Below are 20,768 nucleotides of genomic sequence, written 5' to 3' on the forward strand. Positions count from 1 at the left end.
TTTCAAAAAGGAAATTCAGAGGGTCATCAAAGTTGGACGCTTCAAATATGTCCCCTTAGGAGTGGAACAATAGTCGTTCCCTAAAGTGACGATGGCCACAATTGGAATTGCTCCCCATAAAAGACTACAAAGGAAAAAATATATAAAGGAAAACTAGAAGGAGGAATTCAAAATCTTTGAAGGCCGGGTTGCTGAGAAGTGGGATCGTTCCGACAGAACGTACGAGGTCAAACTCAAAGATCAGGTGTTGGTGCGAGGCCGGCCAACAAGGAAGCCTTATTTGGTCAGTGATCAATGGAGTTGAAATAGGAAGCCATTGCCAGTGAATATTGATCCTCAGTTTCCATGTATGAATCGTACTCAGATTTGTAATGCTAAACATAGATATGCCACCAGACATAGTCTTCGTACTAATGATAAGGGATCCTCGGCGTCTGAACTGAGGATCCGGCCCGAAACCGGGATCCGAGTATCTTTGGATACTGTAATAAATTATTCGATTTATAATAAAACATCTATTATTCGATTCACCATCTCATTTTTATCAATCACTTTGCTAATAAATTATTTTTTCCAAATCGATTTATCTAATATTTCTCTATAATAAGTTTTTATTTCACAAAATAGAAATAATAATTCTTATTCTCAGATGAATTCTCTTCATCTATAATTTTATTCTTTACTATCATTCATCTACAAATTAATTTTCCGTATGCTCACACCTAAAAATCTAACAAATCATTTGTATTTAATTGGATCCACCGACTCTCCGTTACAATCTATGTGTATTTATACTCTTTGTTTATTAGTATTTTTATTGTATTACACTCGGTCAAGAGGATGTACCTTCCATTCATGATTGAGAAGAAATGACAATGATAATATGCACCATATCAAGTTTTGCCACTAGTGTGAAAACATTTTCAAAATTTGCCCTATGTCACTAAACGTACCCCTTCGCATGAGTCCTTCCTTGTGCTTAACCAAATCGCCATATGAGTTTCTTTTTAGCTTGTATACTAATTTTATATCCATGGATTTGTGTCCTCGTAGGAACTCAACAAAGCCCCATGTTGCATTTTTCTCGATCAAGTTGATTTGCTTGGCCTTTATTTCCAATCAGCTTGTCCAACAACTTCACGGTAGTGAGATGACTACTCTATGTCAACCAAAAACAAATTATTCATCGATCTTGAAGATCCAATCTTTGAGCATTGGTACTACTAGAGCTTCTTGTTGATGGAATGGGATTAACCATTGTGACACTCTGGCCCGCAAACCAAGCAAATCCGAGCATGTCGAGATTGCAGACTGACCCCATCCTCAAATTATTCTAGATTAAGCACGCTTAAATCTATAGTTCTTTCAGTAGAGCTTCCAAAAAAAAAATGTGCACATTGTTGACATGAATAATATATTCAATCCATTTAACTTATATTCAACCTCAGATGGTTTGGCACTGACTCATCCATGGGAGTTGGCCTAGCATCAGCCCAACTCCGGGGGTATTACAACCATAGATGGTGTGAACAGGTCATTCACGAACGATCCTTCTTTGTGCTTGCATGCCTTGCGTGTAAGCATGCCTCTACACCTAGGACTCAAAGGGCTTGTTGCATTATTTCCAAGGTTACTGGGAGCTTGACTTTAACCCACACATATAACTAGCTTTTGTTGACAACAAAGTGTAGGGTCTGCACCTGCATTTCAACTCCAATCAATATTTTCTTCGAACTTGACATCTTGAGTTACATGGATCTAATAACCTCATAGAGGATCTTAGAGACAGTCTGTAAACCTCCTTAACACCCAATTACACACAACCACCTGACTTTGATTGTCATGCTTCCTTCTTATAATGTGGTGTCGTCACCTTTACATGAACAGCACAACCAAACACCCATAGGTTGGAAAGATTTGGCTTCTACCAAACCAAGTCTGGAATACTGTATGGTCCGGTCCCTGTGCCTCTCGATTTCTTCTTCTTAGAAAAATTTGGTGAACTATATTGAGATAAGTTCACCTCAATCATCGGTCTATCTTGAATCGGTGTCCACTTGCATCCTTTACTTTGTGCTGGAATTTCTTGAACGTGGCATATGTTTGATCCTTCAATCCGATTACAAATATCTATCCATCATGAATAATCATCAACAATAAGCATAAAAGAAATGATTACCAACTAGTTTTGATAGAATGATATGACCACATAGGTCGGCGTGTGGCATATTTGTTTGATAGTGTGCCTACAATCATTGTTGTTTTTCAAGGGACCATCCTTGATATAACTTGTTCGAGTGTTTGACTAATGATACTCCCAACTATCTTTTTTTTTTTTTTCCTGCCAATTTTCTTAAAGAGCCAAAATTGACATGTTTGAGCCGAGTGTACCGCATCCAAGCCTAATATGAATATCGTCCATCTTCTTTTCTATCAATAACTTTTGATTGAAAGTTTTTCTCGAATCCCTCATAACTATGGAATTTTCCAGACTACTCATTTCCATGAGTAAGGAAACAAAATATTTTATAATATTGATTGCGGACAACTGTAGAAATTCTCGTTTTGAATATTTAGAAAATCAAATAATTATTAAATATTTATTTTATTCTCAAAACAGAATTATGGTGAGTGAGATTATATGTCACATAATTATGTGTCGAACAAAGTTGTGAATTCGGATTAGATGTCAAACCGAGTTGGTGAGCTCATGGGTCGGATAGAGAAATTCGGAAAAACTCTATTCATATCAAACAAATAAGTCATATCTTAAAATTGATTTTCATATCCAAATTTGAGATCATATCGTATGAGATTTGACTCTTGATATCATATATAATTCTAGATATGGGTTATACATTATGTCTAGAGAGAATCCCCCAACCGTCCCTTTTCGTCAGGTCTTTTGCTTGCGATGCTACTTCAAAAGGATATAAGCTATTTTACCTTTGGAAATGATACATGTACACCGGAGCACTACCGGCTATATTTTACTCTGCGGGAAGAGGTCTTCCTCGACTCTGCTTCTTTTCTATTGCCTCATTATCTCCCATTTTTGCCAACAACTTTGAATGTTGGAAGCGATTTAAGATATATGCCTCATCCAAAAAAACTCAACTTACCATATATATCTGTAAAGTAAAAAATTGATTGACACGAGGTTTACTTTAACCAGTTGTTCAAACTCTTTTGTCTCAAACCTATGACTGCGTCATTGTGTCAGGTGATAGGGACCTCTATGCTAGCCAAAGTTGCGCTGAAGGTTGTTAGTGGATTGGAAAAAAAAAAGAATACGGAAAAAAGAAAGATAGATTTGGAGTAGCCATAGGTTAGAATAATTTAAACTTTAAATTTTTTAATTTAAATAAATTTATTTTTTATTTTCAGTATAAATTAAATATTTATTTTTACAAATTTGAATGATTATTTATATTTTCTTAACAAATAAATATTTACTTTGAAATTAAAATTAGTATCAAATTTTAATTACAAAAAATTGAAATTAGAAAATTTGGAAAAACCTTTAAAAAAGTAAATTAATATAAACCGAAATTTTTAAATTGGAACCGACCGTTTGATAGCGTAATCCAAACCGTCAGACAATACGGTTTCTAACTGTAACCACAGTCCGAACTCCTTGGGGAAGTGTACGGCTTCGGCAGCATTCGATGAGTGAAACTGGAACGAAATTAATCTCTCTTCTCATTTCCTTTCCTTATTTATTCAAACCGTTTATACAGCGACAAACGTACATACACTATAAATGCTACTTGAGATTAGTATTATTGCATACATAAGTTGGAAGGAAGGAAGCAAGGAAGCAATTAAGGAAGGAGTGACGAGAAAGATCGAGTGGAGAACCAATTCTAGAGACGAGGTCGAGGGGGATCCGGAGTGGATAATTCTTGTAAGAAGAATTTCTTGAAAGCCTCAAGGTGTCGATCCTGAAGACACACCTTAACATCAATAGATTTATTAATGGATGAGTTTGAGTCTGAGTTTCCTTTTCCTGGAAGGATGACACACTCCCCTTCATGGCCGTAGTTGACAGGGGACATATAGAACTCCCTCCCCCACCCGAAATCGACGTCCCCAAACACCCCGCTCAGCCAACTCGTCACCAGAACAGTCGGCACTCTGTGCGCCGCGGCCTTTCCGTCGTCGTCCTGAAAGCAGCTCAAGTCCTCCACACTCTTCAAGTAAGCAGCAGTCCTCGTCAGGTACTCCCTGTCCACTTTTCTGATCGCTTCCCGCAACTTCCCGGCGGCAGAGCTCAAGGTGTCCGTGGCAGTGCCGGCGCAAGCCGCCACCACATCCAGCACCCCGTTCCCCACGTACATTTTGGGCAATCCCATCTGCCTCCTGAAATCGACGGGCACGCTCACCCTCGTGGCCTTGCACTCCCACGCCCGGCACGCGCACCTCCATATATGCACCGTGATTGCCTCGAAACGAGTGAACAACGGCGCGCCATTTCCGCCGCCCTCGTTCGCTTTTCTCCTCAATGCTTCCACCTGGAACTCCGTCATGCTAATCGTCACCATGCTGCACGGCATCAACAATGGCGCTGGCGATGATGAAGAAGATTCGACGCCGCCGCCCGCTTTGAGCTCAAACTCCGGCGGAATGGGCATCGGCATCAAAGACTCGCTCCTCCCGAGATTGACCAAAAGAGATCGATCGATGGCGGGGTGCCCCTCTAGCGGTTCGCCTCTGGCAAGCCTTCCCCACTGCCTCACAAACTCGGTGCTGCTCCGTCCATCGAGCACGGCGTGCGACAGCGCGAAAGCGAGCGTGACCCCGCCGCACGCGAATCTTGTGATCTGCGCAGCAGCGAGGGGGAAGGTTTCGAGGGTGGTGGCGGCGATGTCCAAGTGAGGTGTGAGATGGAGGTAATCCGACTCGCTCACCTCATCCATAGTAATGGATAAGTCTGCCTCGGCATCCACCAGCAAAGCCCCGGCGCCGTTGCAGACAATCTCGAAGCGGCCGCCCCCGAGCGGGCGGAGGCGGCCGGCCAGGGGGTAATAAGGGACCAAGAGTTGGGCCAGAGATGCTCGGAGGGTGTGGAACATGATGTGCGGTGGAGAAAGCCAATTTTGAGAAGGCCTGTGGAAATGGATGGAGGGAACATGGCCCAGGTTTCCTACAAGATCGAAATCAGAGAGGGCTATGCTGCTGCTGCTGCCTCTACCTAATTCGGCTTCAGCAGGTTGCACTAGAATCGAGCTCTTCACCCTCACCCTCAGCTTCTTCGCCATGTTTCATTTGCAGGTGCTTAATTGCTTTTGCATGCTTTTATACACACAACTACAACTCAGTGGGACCCCATTGTCAACAGGGGGGCCATCTTGGCCAAGGAATTAAGGAGTATAATTTAAGCACTCTTTCTTTCTTTCATCTGCTGTGAAATTAAAAGTTCAATCAGGTAGGTGTCTAGTAAGGGATGGCTTGGTGCCGGTGCTGGTGCTGGTGCTGGTGCTGGTGCTGGTGTGGGAAGTGGATTTGTAATCGTCAGATTATAGGTTTAAACTCCGACACTTTAGATTTACCTGTCACATATGATTTATTGAGTATAACTTATCTGTTGGACATAGTTTACAAAGTATTAAGTTCGATCGAATATTTAACCAGTGCGCACCTCAGATAACGATTGCCTGCGGATTCCACTGTCATATAAAAAAAAAAAAAATGAAAAAGTTAATGTGTGTGAGTAAAAAAAGAATAGCTAGTGTTGCCTTGGACCCAATATGTTTATATATATATATATATATTAATATTAGTAAAATCTTTATAAAAACATATTTAAGCTTGATAATTATATAAATAAATAAAATTTGTATTTATTTTTTAAATAAATTATTTTAATATTAATTTATTTTTTAAAATTAATTTTACTAATTATGTATTTTTTTGTTAGTATAGTGTTTGCTTAGTATTTATAGTTTTGTTATGAGAGATGAGAAATTATGAAGTAATATAATATGATATTTTATATATTTTTGTTATTTTTATTTTATTGTGCATATTTATTATCTATCAATTTTTATAATATTTTCACAAATCATGTATTCTATAAATATTGAGTAAATATATTTTTTATATAACTATATTAATATATATATATATTTAAAAATCGATTAGTTTAATTTTAGCTTGGGCTCTATAAAAGTAAGGAATGTAAGTAGAAGTCTACAACGACGTCAGCGTCTGTGTGTCTAGTCTACATGCAATATTGGATGAAATTGTTCCATGCATGGTTATGAAGTATGGACACACCAACCCTCCCTTGAAACTCAAATACCTAAAATTTAGGGACTACTTCATTCAATATAATATATAGACAGGCCTCAAATGCATGCATGGTTTGGTTGGTGAAGTTCATCGGAATTAGGAAATCCAAATGGGGAACTGTCGACAACTTTTTTATTTGTACGTTTCTTTTATGCCATCCAATAATATTTTGGTTCATTTAATTTAGTTTTGTATACACATATATAGGTGATCATTCGCATTTTTTGTTCGGATTTCGCTAAATTTGAACTGAATCGAAAATTTGAATTATTGACAAAAGCTATTAATCCGATCCAAAATAATCGAAATTCAAAATCCGAAAATTCGAAATCCGAACTAAAAAATTCGAACGGAACCGAAAAATCTGAAATTTCTACATTTTTTTATTTTTAAAAATTTTATATTTTATTTCATAATTTTATAATTGTTTTATAATATTAAATATATATAATAAATAAAAATAAGTATATTAAAATCTAATTAATAATTTTTAGTTCTTATTTTTATTAAAATGTTATATTTTTATTAAAATATTAAAAATATATTCCCTCCGTCCCAAAAGAGACGTCTTATTGTGTGTTGGCACGGGAATTAAGGAATAATAGTATTTTTTTAATTGAAAGTGTGTATAAAATATAATGTAAAAGACTAAAATCTTCTTTCTTTTTTAAGGATTTTAAAAAGTAGATTAGAGTAATAATTATGGGTAGTTTGGAAAAGTGAGAATAATTTTGTTATAAAGTGAGGACGACCATTATTAAATAAAGAAATAAGACAATTGTTTAGGGACGGACAAAAATGGAAAAATAAGACAACTCTTTTAGGACGGATGGAGTATAATAATAAAATATATTAAATATTATATTTCGGATTTGTTCGAATTTTTAGTATATCCATCCAAAAATCCAAAATTTATAAAATATTCAATCCGAACCAATCCGAAAATCCAAAAAATTCGACCCAAATTTTAAATTTTGGTTTGGTTCAAATCGAATTTTCGAATTTCGGATATTTTATTGACGATTTTTTTGTATAATTTTCTATTTTTTTATTTGAAAATTTTTTTGGTGGGTCCCACCCTTTAATTTACTCTTTACGTTTCATATATATTTGTCCACATTACTTTGTATAAAAGTATAATTAATAAGTGTAATTAAGTAATGTAATAGTAAAAATATTTATCGTATAATAAAAATAAATATAGATTAAGATTATAATACTAAATAGTTTAACTAAGATTAAAAAAATTATAAATTATAAAATTTAAAATATGATTAAAATATATAATTATATTTAAAAACATAAGAAATTATATAAGACGAATAAAAATGATAAAAATTGTTTTTATGATTTTCTATTCTTTTCCAAAAATTGTTTGGTGGGTCCCACCATTTAGTATATATTATTATTAATATTATACTTTATTATTATTGCTATTTTCGTTTTGGTATATTTTTTTTATTTTAAATATAGTATAATTTTAAATTAAATAATTAATTAATATTCTCTCCAATCCAAATATTCTACGATTATCAAATTATCATATTTAATATATTCACTTGGATTCTCAAAAAACAAATATTGTACTATATTTAAGACAAAAGAAATATTATATAAATAAGTATTATTTTCATATTTAAATAAAAGTATTTAATAAATAAAGATAAATATTTAATATAATATTTTTTAAAATATTATATAGTAATATCAATGTAAATAACTCTAAATTTGAGGTTATTTCTAATATATATAATAGAATTTACACTTATTTAAAAAATATTAATATTGTGTTTGTTGAGTGTTTTTAGTTTAAATATTTTTTAGATTTAAAAATATATAAATAATACTATCTTCATCCTATATAAAAGGCTCATTTGAGATTTCCTTAGTAAATTAAGAAATAATGATATTTTATTGGTTAGTGGAAGTAGGTAAGAGGTTTTGATATTATTGTCCTTCAATTTTATTTATAAAATAATTATATGTGCAATGGTATGTTTGTAATTTAAATAAAAATTAAAAGTATTTTGATACTAGTTTATGATTAATTTTACTAAAAAAATATAAATGAATACTTTTGAGTAGAACATATGAAAATGATAAAAAAATGTACTTTGAGTTAGGACGGATGAAGTATAAGTAATGATGTATAATGTTAAATTATTGATTTTTGTGATTGGATATATTAGGTGAATGTATTTATAAAGTATGTATGGGAAAGTTTGATTAAAATTTCCATTAGATAAATTTACTTGCAATTCAGTTCCTATTTGAAATCAATTAGACTACAGTCTCTAATTTATGGATTAGATATGTTATAACTCTTCAATTTGTATTTTTCTCTCAATTAACGTTGTATACACAACATGTACTCGGAATAGGTTGATTAATACTTCAAATGTTGTATACTTACATTATTTCTCGTTCTACCTCCATTATAACCGTATATACTTCTAATTAAATATCGTATATCTTTTTTTCGCGAATTAAAAAATAAAAACAGATACCACGATTTACCAGGGGTTGAAGCAGGAAACCTCTCATAACTCCTTCACGTAGATTTTAAACCTTACCTCTTCCGCCATTAAATAATATAAAAACTATTATATATATATATATGTTTCACTCATCGGCGGTGCTTCGAAACAGAATCTAAGCGCCACCGCCACCGTTGTCCTCCCCGACCATCGCTGTCAAATGCCCAAAATCAACCGTGGCAGTCTCGCGTGAGAGTTGTATAGCGTGCGAAGAATGAGAACAGGTAGGTTAAGACTTGCTCAATTGGTTTCGAAGAACCGCGGGTTTCAAATTGTAGTTCCGGTTCAAACCGGAATCGTCATCGAACCAAACTGTAACCTATCGGTTCGAAACGTAAGTGGTGGGCTAAGAAGAATAAGTAAAAGAAAGAAAGGAAAAAGGATAAAATTGGGAAAGAAGGAGACAGAGGAAAAACTTGTGCGGGCGGCCGTTTAAATTATTATAGTATTTAAATTATTATAGTATTGGTTAGGGCAAAAAAGATTTATTATTATAGTATTAATTTTTTATAAAATGAAAATAATATTAATATTAATAAAAATAAATATTTATTAATAATTTATAATTTAAATTATATAAATTTTTATTAAATAATTATAATTATATTTAATTTAAATTATATTAATATTTAATACCCTAATATTTTTTATTATTAATTTTTCATTTAAATTTATTATTTCAATTATTTTTATATACAATAATAATTTAATTAATCAATTATTATTTAATAATTTTTACACAATAAATAAATAATATCTAAATAAAATTAAGATTAAAATTAATTATTTTTAAATAAAATTTAAATTTAAGAAAATAAAAAATGAAAAAATAATCTAAAATATAAATAATTACTCACGGAATTATTCCATCGGTAATTACTCATAAAGTTATATTTTTTGAATAATTACATAAGTAAAATAAATACTCAATTCTATATGTATTACAGACGGAATGAAATCATGTTTGTAATTCCGTTCCTAATTACTCACGTGAGGAATTCTGTAAGTAATTTTGTTCTTTATTACTCACAAAATTATTTTCGTGAGTAATTGTATGAGTAATCCAGACATATTACTCACGGAAACAATTTTGTTAATAATTTTCGCTAGTAATTTGCTCTTTTTTTGTAATATTTTGAAATGAACGGTGGAGATTTAATATAAGTTCTTGTAAGTGAATGGACGAGATTTATTTGACCGGATGTATAAATAAGTGGATGAATTGGATGAATTTTCTTCATCCCAACTTCTATATTTTTAATCTCTCTCTCTAAATCTCAGTCTCTCACTCACTTACAATTATTTAATATCTCAAGTGTTAAGTTTATAGTAATATTTTAATATTCTACTAATCTACTATAGTATTTTATTTTAGATAAACCTTAGTTAATAGTTATTAGTTGAATTTTTATTTATTTGTATTATTTATATCATTACATTATTTATATACGTTAATATCCATTAAAAAATAATTTTTAAAATAGAAAAATATCATTGTCTATGTCTAGAAAAAAAGACAAAGGTAAAGTTACCGATTTACATTCTTCTCTTCCTTCTCAATTTCCTAATATTTTTTTATGAGCAACGGAATATATAAGATTTGGATGAGCTTGAGTCGTTACATCAAAATCAATGTCGTAGGGCTCTCGACAATGAAAATATGTAAGTGGAAAACGAAAAGCTCCTCAAATTCAAGTCTTAAGATCCAATATTTTCTCCGTTCATTTTACAAAAAACGCAACTAATTAAGGTAAATAATTGCTTTCAAGTTATTTGCAATTATTATTCTAAAGTTTATAATTACAAGAATGAAAGAGGATATGTTACATTTACACTCCATATCGATAACAAACACCCTTTTAAAATTGGAATAACTTCATCACAAACACAAGTTCGATGACCGACGCCGTATTCCATTTCCAAAATTGGAGATGAGGTAAGTACTCCTACTTTATTTAAATATAGTGATATTACTGCTAGAAGAGAATTAGTTAAGTTAGTTTTTTATAAACATCTTTCTTTTAGATTTGCAAATAATTTACGTTTTCAAAAATGGGTTACTAATGTTTACAATCCTTCGGCTAGAAGAATTTCACGCTCAACAATCACCCGTGATATTGATATAATGGTTGGTGAATGAAAATTAGAATTAATTAATATATTTAATAATTTACAAAATAAAGTTTCCATATGCTCGAATGTTTGGAGAGATCATTGACAAGAACATTATTATATAGGCATTACATGTCACTGCATTGATAACTCATGGACTTTACAAAAATTTTTAACTGCATATAGAAAATTTGATGTAGAATACACCATAACAAATATTTCTCACATGATTTGATCTAATTTGCAATAATATAATTTACTTACAATTTTTTTTTTCAATTTTATTTGATAATGCAAGTGCTAATACAACTAGTTTAAATTTCTTATTGAATTTTGTCAACCATCAATTGGTGATAAATTTCTTCATGTTAGATGTTTTTGTCATATTTTAAATTTATGTGTTTTAAGATGGTTTATCTTGTTTGAAAGAGCATATACATACTATTAAATAAACAATTTCTTGTCCAGTAAGACATGTCTCATTATTAAAATGATGGAAAAGATATTGTAGACAAAATAATTTACAACAAAAAAAAAAAAATAAAATTGTTTGATGTTTCAAATCGATGGAATTCCACTTATAAAATGCTATGTGGTTCATATGAATATAGAAATGCACTATGTGATTTTTTCTCACGAGAAGCATGTGAATGTGATTTTACTTTATTTCTACAACAATGGGATTCATGTTCAAATTTGTGTGAAATATTACAAGTTTTTAATGATGCAACTATTGAATTATATGGTATTTATTAACTTACTTCTAATTTGGCTATAGATCATTGTATTAAAATTGCTTTAATATTAAAGGAATCTTTAAATTGTTTACTTCAAAATGCTATTGTTTCTATTAAACGTAAATGGTTTTAATACTTTTTATATTTACCTTATATATTCTTAATTGCTAAAATATTTGATCCTAGAGTAAGATTAGATGGATTAATTGTTAACATATTATTACGACTCATTATTTTCTGAAAAAAGATAATGAAACCTCTAACCCTACTTCAATTGCATATGGAGCAAAACAACTTTTAATGGATATTTATAGAGAATATAAACAATAATTTAGTGCTTGTAAAATTGATCCTAGCCAAAATATGGATACAAGTTCTAGTGTTTTTTATCGTGATAGTTTATCTCAACTTTCACTCTTTTATAATTTTTATAATGTAAAAGAACGTAAACGTTCTAAAGAAATTTCAAACTCATATTTAGAATTAGAAACTTATTTAAAAACTACTTTTGAATATAGTGAAAATGAACTAGAAGAATTTGATATTTTAAAATGGTGGTCTAAAAGAGCATCTACTTATCAAATAATGACACTAATTGCAAAAGAAATACTTGTCTGTCCCGTGTCAATTGTAGCCGTTGAACAAGCTTTTAGTATGGGTGGTTATCATTAAGTGCTAGACGTTCTAAATTAACTATTGAACACTTAGAAAATCAATTTTTTACTTGATAATTGGGTAAAAACTGAAAATAAAAGTCAAATGTGAACCTACTAATACGGATTCAAGTGATGATCTTCAAAATATAACCTAAACTGATGATTAAATTTATTAATTTAAAGTATGTTTAGATTAGTATATAATATTTAAAAGAACTGCGTGAGCTTTGATTCCAATTGGATATATAAGCAACATAAATTTAAACTTCTAAATTAGATTTCTTATTTAAAATTATGTCCAAGCCCCATTAATTAAACACAACTTAATTTCTTAAATAAAATGTTTACTAACATAGTATTATAGGAGCATATATATAATCATAATCATAAAATATAATAATATAATTATAAATAATGAAAAAAGAACTTAAAACTTTTTTTTAAGTGAAATTATCACACATATAATTTCATTGTTTACACAAATAATTTTTCTAAAATTTATAATATTATTAATAACATAAAACGATAAGAATTGATAAAATTGAATTGTTTTCTTTTTTTTTTAAATTTAGAAATAATTTAAAAATAATAAAGTTAATAATTTTGAATAATTATTATTTATATATTTATAATTACAATTTTTTTTATAAAATAATTAGTTAAAAAAAATTTTGTTTACTTGAAATTTGAAAGTTGAAAGTTGAATTAACCTTTTTTTTTTAAAAAAGAAAAGAACAAAAAAAGTTGTTTTAATTTAAAAAGTCGGCAATCTTTAAATTATCTAATTAAATAATTTATAAATTTAAATTCTAATGTAAATGACATAAAAAATAATCTTACGGGCGTGTATTCATTTAAAATTTTATAGGATTTTATTAGATTTTAAAAAGTTTATAAATTTGTGTGGATTTTCTAAATCTACAGAGTCCATACAGAGTTTAGTGGATTTTATTAATTGATTTAGATGGATTTTCATTGATTTTCAATTACTTATGGATTTATATGAATTTGATAGGATTATAAAAATTATTTTTATTAATTTATATAATTATTTATATTTATATAAACAATTTTTATTCAAATTATTAAATAAAAATATTAATAAATATTAATTTTTTAAAAATACATTATTATTATTATTATTATTATTATTATTATTATTATTATTATGGTCTCATTTTCCACGTAATATTAGCAATATTCATTATTCATACATTAGCTTTCGTTGTTTGTGAATTTTCATCTTTCTTGTCAAAATGTGGGAAATCTTAATTAAATTTCATATTCGATTGAAAATTCATATGATATTATTTAATAAATATTTTTAAAAAAATTATTAATAATGTAGAAATATTTTAACATGATACTATTTTTGTATATTAATATTTTTGTATATTATTATCATTCGGTATATCAATTTATTTTAATTTATATTTGGTATTATGATTTATATATTTATTGCATAAAATTTATGATTTATATATTTATTGCATAAATTAAACATATATATAAAATCAAGATCCAAATTTACCATTTTTGCAGAAAATATTTGAAATTAAAAAAGTAAAATTAAAAAAAAAAGTTAATATAAATTAACGATTCAACGAAGAATGGCACAATAAAAATGTATTTGATAATTTAAAATAGATGATAATTGTAATACATATTTATTATGATAAAATATTTGTATTTTTTAAATATTATATTTATAATATAAAAACACATATTTTTTAAAAATTGATAATAATTTGCTAGTATATTTTAATTTTAAATTATTATTTTATTAAAATATTTTAATAATATTATAATATTTATTACTCATACAATAATAATAATAATAATAATAATAATAATAATATATTTTCAAGAATCCCTCAAAATCTTTGCAGGAGAAATTTTGTACCATACAAATTTTTTATACCATTCCATTAAAATCCAATAAAATCCATAGACTTTTAAAAGTCCATGGATTGTTGAATACTTCCGAATTTTCTGGATTGAATACCTTCAAATTTTAAAACACTTCTAAAAGTCTAGATTGAATACAAGATTTTGAAAGACTTTTAAAAGTCCGATTGAATATATCTGAATTTTAAAAGTCTGTCAAAATTCTGTAAAATCTATGTTGAATACACTCCATTGGTCTTGAACAAAAGAAATTATAATTTCTAACAGTGTGATTTAATTTACAAATTAATTTATTAAACAATTGTATTAACTGTATTCTTAATTCTTAATTAATAAATTGATAAATAATTCTTTTATAAAAATGAAGTATTATTTATATAATTTTTCACAAAAATACAAAGATTTAGTAAATTAAAATCAAAATCAAAATTAACCATAAAAATTAATATTAAGAAAAAAATCGGAAAAAAATTAATATAAACCGGCGGTTTTTAAACCGAAACCGTTATTCGGAAGGTTCGATTTCCGTTTGAAATTCTGACAAATCGTAATCGGCGGTTTGAACTGTTTGGGCAAGTTTAGAGACGAATATCAATAAAGGATCAAATGAAACTTCACTAATTACACCTATATACATACATAATAGAGTCTCTCTTCACTGCGTTTCAAATATAACTTTATAAAAATTTAAACGCAACTTCAAATATCTCAACTCCATATAACCCAAATATTACAAAACTAAATAATTAAGTAAATAAAAAAAAAAATAGAAGAGAAATGACTTACAGATTTATCTTGTCCATAGCCAACAACAACTCATCAAACATAACATCATCCCAAATCATTTTTACCTTCCAAAATATTAAATCAAAGTCCAAAAACCCATATTGAAAACATACCAGCTGATTGGGGTAATTAGGAAGCATAAGCAAGTAAATAAAGGAACCTAAGATTATTTAGCATCTGGAGGAATTTTTTCGTATCCCTTCCCGGTGAAACTTCTTAAAAGGTAGCCTTTACAAGGGGTGCCATTGTTGGACAGATTTTCAAATAGTTTAACCTTTGGAATATCTGTGCAGTTGAAGATCAATAGCGAAATTACATATAAATTGTCCATGAATCTAAAGTGAAATTGCATTACTACAACAAACACTAAGACTAAGACTAACCGGATACAAATTAATTTAACAACAAAAACTGACCAATTAATAGTATTGTTAACAAAAAAAAAATACAAATTAGTGCAAGGAACTTAACAACCTCATAACTGAAGAGGACAACGAACAAAGAACGTGAAAAAGAAGACGATGGGTACATGGGTGTGTGATGATACTGAGAATGAGGCAGGAAGGGGTGATCACTACAACAAAAAATTATTTTTGTAACAAAATATTTTTGTCTATGTTAGGGACGGAATTCCGTTTACAAATATATAAAGAGAGAGAGACTGAAATAAATCGCGAGAAAAATATTTTTCTTTTTTTTGGTCTTAACTATATTTCTTAATAAAAATAATAAATTTTGTTATAATAAAAATTGAGAAAGTATAAAAAAAATTATTGTAAGAGATGATTTGTGAGGGACGCAATTCTAAGCCGAGACTTGCTAATCAACCCACCTTAGGAGCCATTTTATGTTTGCTTTTTATGATCGATGACTTTGGGTTAAAAAAAAAAAAAAAAAAAAAAGGAAGCCTAAAATGAAATAGATGACATTCAATTTTAAGTCATTATTTTTGTTCAATCTTTTTTCTTGCTTTTTCACGCCAGTGTTAGCAGGTAGCTAGCTAGAGTCCGAGAGCCTCCATATCCTGACACTCCTATCCAGACTCCCACTATACACAATCCAGTTATAGTTACATTTATAGTTATCCTCGTCTTCATCTTCTTCTTCGTCTTCATCTCCCGCCTCCATTGCCAAGCATAGGCATTTCACCGGACCGTCATGCCCCGTCAGCACCGCCACGCACCCGTGCTCCCCGCCGACGTCCCTCCGCCACACGCATATGCTCTTGTCCGCCGACCCACTCGCCACCAGCTTCCCTCCCACCGCCACGCACAGCACCGCCTGATGGTTCTTGTGCCCCCTCAAAACGCCGCCGTACGACACGCTGCAGCGGCCCTTCTCATCCCTTTCCCTTTCCCAGAACAAAACCAGCCCGTCCGACGACCCCGCGTACACCACCCCCGCCCCCGCCATCGCCACCGCCAAAGACGTCACCGCGTGCTGCTGACTCAGCACCGTCTCCACCAGCACGTGCTTCGCCGGACTCTCCTTCCTCCGCCGCCACGCCTTCACCGTGCCGTCAGCCGAGCCGGTGAATACTAGCCCGGCGAACGCCACGGCGACGGCATTGACGGCGTCTTCGTGGGCCGGGATCGATTCCAGGCACTTGGAATCGGATATTCTCCAGACTTTGAGCGTCTTGTCCCACGATCCAGAATACAGCAGCCCGCACTCGGAATCGATGCTCAAGCACGAAACGGCGTCGTAGTGCTTGATCCATGGAACATAATTTCGTTTCCTCCTCCTTCTCACCACGTAATTTCTAGGGTTCATCGATTTCACCATCAGATCCTGCGGCTTCGGCAGAGTTCCGACGCGGCTGTACGCCGCCTTCTGGAATTTCCAAATTCGAACTTTCCCGTCCTGATGCCCCGTGAAGATATTATCTCCCGACACGACGATGGCCTTCACGAGACCGCTGCTGGATTTGAACTCTGAGAATTCCTCCATGCTCTTCCACACTCGAATATTCTTGCTTTCCGACCCTGTGTACAGCAGCTCACCCGCCGCCGCGATCGAGTAAACATGGCCGTCTTCGCGGATTAGGGTTCCCTGCTGTTTGGGGGAAATATCGCGGTTTTGGTTTGGCCCCCACGCCCATGGTGATTTCACGCAGGGAGAGTTTTGGTTGCTTGCAACGCCGGTGATGACATCCGATTTTCGGATCATAATTGGTGGCGGAATTGTAGTTTTCCGGCGGCGGCGGAGGAGTGGCGGCGAGGGACGATCGACGGTGACGAAATTGCTGTTTTGCTCATCGAGATTGCTGGGCTGGTAGGAAATTAGGGCATGGAATTTGCAGTTTAGAACATTATTATCGGTGGATTTCGGGGATCCATTGACGATGGTGATCTTCATTTTATTGAATTGAAATTATTATTTACTGATGCTTTATTGTCAGTTGAGTTCTGAAAGAAGGTGAATGAATATATACCCGCCAAAATATCAACTGTTTGAAGAGAGTGGGAACAGCTGGAAGTTTTTAGTGGATCCATGGAGTTCGGGTCCGGGTGTAGTACACACGATGCTGCGGATATGGTTGGAGTTCAAGTCCTGGGATTCGTAATACAGTGTATATTATTCAACGGCTGAGGGGCACGTGGCGCATACGATGCGACGTGGTGACGTGATGTTCCAATACTTTTATCAACAGTAGTTTCAGGGTTTTGATTATTTTTGTAAATTAGTTTTTCTTCTTTAAATAAGTACTTATCTTGTATTTGAAAGTTTCCGCCACTAATAAATGCTAAGTTATAGATCAAAGAAAAAAAACAGATGGTTTTGAACCGTCCGATTTTGAGGGTCTACGAAACAACGGTGAGAGCCCGCGCCACGTGTTACGGCACTGTCCCTATCGCCACCCACTTCACATAGCCACGTGTACTCTATAGTTTAGAGTGTAGGAGCATACACCTAATTGTCGAGCCACGTTGCGGCTGCTGCGTTAATCGTAGGTTTCGTGCAACAAATTTGAAAAACCATTGCCAAAATTAATTGGACGATCATAACGGGTGCGTACGTTTGGGAATGAGCTTGTTTATTTATTCAATTAACTGTTTTTATTAAAATATTAATTGAATTCAATTAATTGTTTCTAGTAAAATATTTAATAAAATAATAATTAAAAATATTTGTACATTATTTTTTAAAATATTTAATTTTATTAATTTTAATTTTAAATTTTTGAGAATTTTGTTATTAATTATTAAAAATTATAAAAGCATTAATATAAAATATTTATTTATATTTGAAAAAATATTTTAAGAAAAAAATAATTTTTTTTATTAAAATTATGTAAAATATAAAATAATAAATTATATATATATGTTTATTATATTAATTATTTTTTATTCAATTTTAATATAAAATAAAATTTATATAATAAAAATATATAAAAATTAATTCATAATATTTGTCTATTTTATTTGACTTAATTTTAATAAATTTATATATTTTACAAATAAAATAATTTATATGTAATAAGTAATCATACTAATTATTTTAAATTAAAAAATAAAATTATAATTTATAAATTAAATATATTAAAAAATTAATAAATACTCTAATATAAATATATTTATATGTATGAAATAAATTATTTATTTTTAAGTGTAGATAAAGAATAAATAAAATTAAAGTAAATTTTTTTTCTAAAATGTGGGTAGGTTAGCCTTTTGGATCCAAAAGACTAATTTATCAAATATCGTAAATTAAATTTTTAACTGATCAAATAATTAAAAGCTATTTAATAAGTTAAAAACTAATAAAAAGACTCTTTCTCAAACACCTTCAATGTGTTGCAAGATAACACCATTCATTATAATCTAACGACCGTAATTAATCAAGGGTGTTTTTGTCTTTTCATTAAATTACTTTCTTCTTCGCTGAATCGATTCTTGCCATTTTCTTCTTCCTTGTGCGCTGAATCGAGCGATTCTCTCGTCATTCAGATTCTCTCAACCGCCGGCGAGTCTTCTGATGCGAATCCAACGTCAAACTCTCAATCTAATTTTGTTCTGTGCCATAGACATTTGATTCAGAATCTTCTTGCAGCGAACTCCAACACTTCGATTCAGATTTCTCACTCACACTCAGGTTGTGTAATTTGTATAATGTGTTTATTGTGTTTTCTAATGTGTTTCAATCTTAAGAAAATTTGCAAACTAAGTTTGTATAATGTATCTTTAGGGAAGAAGTAGCGAGTATAGCTGTGTATTTCTACATTAGGGTTGTTGGAGCTATAATGTAGAAGGGATGCCTTTTTTCCTTTTTATTTTTGGTCTTCTTTTACGTCTAGTGTGATACAAGAAGTCGTATATGTGGTTACATATGATATGTGTGTGTATAAGTTCAACCCTTTGATGAATTAGGGCATCGGAGCGTTGGGTTTCCCATTACTGGGTTGGTTTGAGTACAAATCCATTTAAGATAACACCAAACACAGATGAGCAGAGGACATAGGTAGTTGGGGAAACTGCATATAACATGATAGGACTAATGGTAGCAGCATGTGATGTGAGTTCATTGCAAAGCTAACTGGAGTTTGCACATCTTTATGAATTCATGACAACAAAAGATATCTACAAGAAAGTAAAAATGTAGTTAGTTTGTTGTGTTGCAAGAAGTTGGTAGTCGGGTGTATGGTGTATGGATACAGGTTCATTATTCAGGTAGCGTTCATTAGGTATTCAATTTTGATACTGGACATTACTATTGGGTTGTACTGGTATCGTTCAATGATGGACAATTAGTCATAAATTTTTGCTATTCAAGATTCATGTTTTGTGCATATTTTTGTGTTTTTAGCAGTAATACTGATTACTGATATTCATCATTGATGTTTTGATTGATGTTTTGATCCAAGCATTTGATGGGATTGAAAACCAACTAATTATTAGATTAAAAACTCATCATCAGAAACAGGATGATGATGCTGTCGCGACAACAATTCTCGACGAGGGAAAATCAGTTGCTGCTGCTGTAGACAAGGGAAAATCAGTCATGGAATATGAGCCAGCATCAGGCAACACTTCCAGGAACACATACTTTCAGGTATGCTGTGAACTTAAACTTTGCAAAATAGTGTATTGTTACAAGGCTGAATTTCACGTTTTAATTTACATGGATTGCGCGAGGAACAAATAGTCGTGGAACTTTGAAATCGGATTTGCTTAAATTGCTACTTGTTATGACGAGATAGTAATTTTCGAGCTGCACTTGAAATTGTTTGATTGTTGAAACTCTGTTTTTCTCGGTTTGTTATTTCTTGCTTAAGCTATTCCCAGAGAATAGTAGCGGAGACCCACCCTAGCTGCCCAACAACGAAGAAAAGCTGAGGCTCAGTAGTCAAGCCTGGCCTGGTCTTGTTCAACTACAGTCGAGAGAAGCATTTCATGATTTTATGGCCCCCGTGCAGCTCTTGCGAGCATCATCCTCTGTCTGGCGAACGATTGTCCTTGGTCGGGTGCTGGGGCCATAAAATCATGAAATGCTTCTCTCGGCTGTAGTTGAACAAGACCAGGCCAGTCTTGTCTACCGAGCCTTAACTTTTCTTCGTTGTTGAGCAGCTGGGGTGGGTCTCTGCTGCTATTCTCCGGGAATAGCTGAAGCAAGAAATAACAAACCGAGAAAAACAGAGTTCCAACAATCAAACAATTTCAAGTGCAGCTTGAAAATTAATATCTCGGCATAACAAGTAGCAAGTTAAGCAAATCTGATTTCAAAGTTCCACGACTATT

At 31.8% G+C, this 20,768-nt stretch overlaps 2 protein-coding genes across 2 annotated transcripts; both read right to left on the reverse strand.

The window, feature by feature from the left end:
* Positions 1–3,866: 3,866 nt before the first annotated feature.
* On the reverse strand, positions 3,867–5,261 carry LOC127252408 (spermidine hydroxycinnamoyl transferase-like). The gene has a single exon (XM_051276560.1). The coding sequence runs from the start codon at positions 5,259–5,261 to the stop codon at positions 3,867–3,869; it is 1,395 nt and encodes a 464-aa protein (XP_051132517.1).
* Positions 5,262–15,959: 10,698 nt separating this feature from the next.
* On the reverse strand, positions 15,960–17,417 carry LOC127252585 (protein JINGUBANG-like). Its single transcript, XM_051276821.1, has one exon. It carries the CDS (start codon positions 17,386–17,388, stop codon positions 16,027–16,029), a length of 1,362 nt encoding a protein of 453 aa, XP_051132778.1. The 5' UTR covers positions 17,389–17,417; the 3' UTR covers positions 15,960–16,026.
* Positions 17,418–20,768: the final 3,351 nt, after the last annotated feature.

Source organism: Andrographis paniculata, unplaced genomic scaffold (genome assembly GCF_009805555.1).
Source record: "Andrographis paniculata isolate CXL003 unplaced genomic scaffold, ASM980555v1 Contig46END, whole genome shotgun sequence".
Classification (NCBI taxonomy): Eukaryota; Viridiplantae; Streptophyta; class Magnoliopsida; order Lamiales; family Acanthaceae; genus Andrographis; species Andrographis paniculata.

Coding starts and splice junctions, on each gene's coding strand:
- LOC127252585 (XM_051276821.1), bottom strand. CDS start 17,388: ATGAAGATCACCATCGTCAATGGATCCCCGAAATCCACCGATAATAAT.
- LOC127252408 (XM_051276560.1), bottom strand. CDS start 5,261: ATGGCGAAGAAGCTGAGGGTGAGGGTGAAGAGCTCGATTCTAGTGCAA.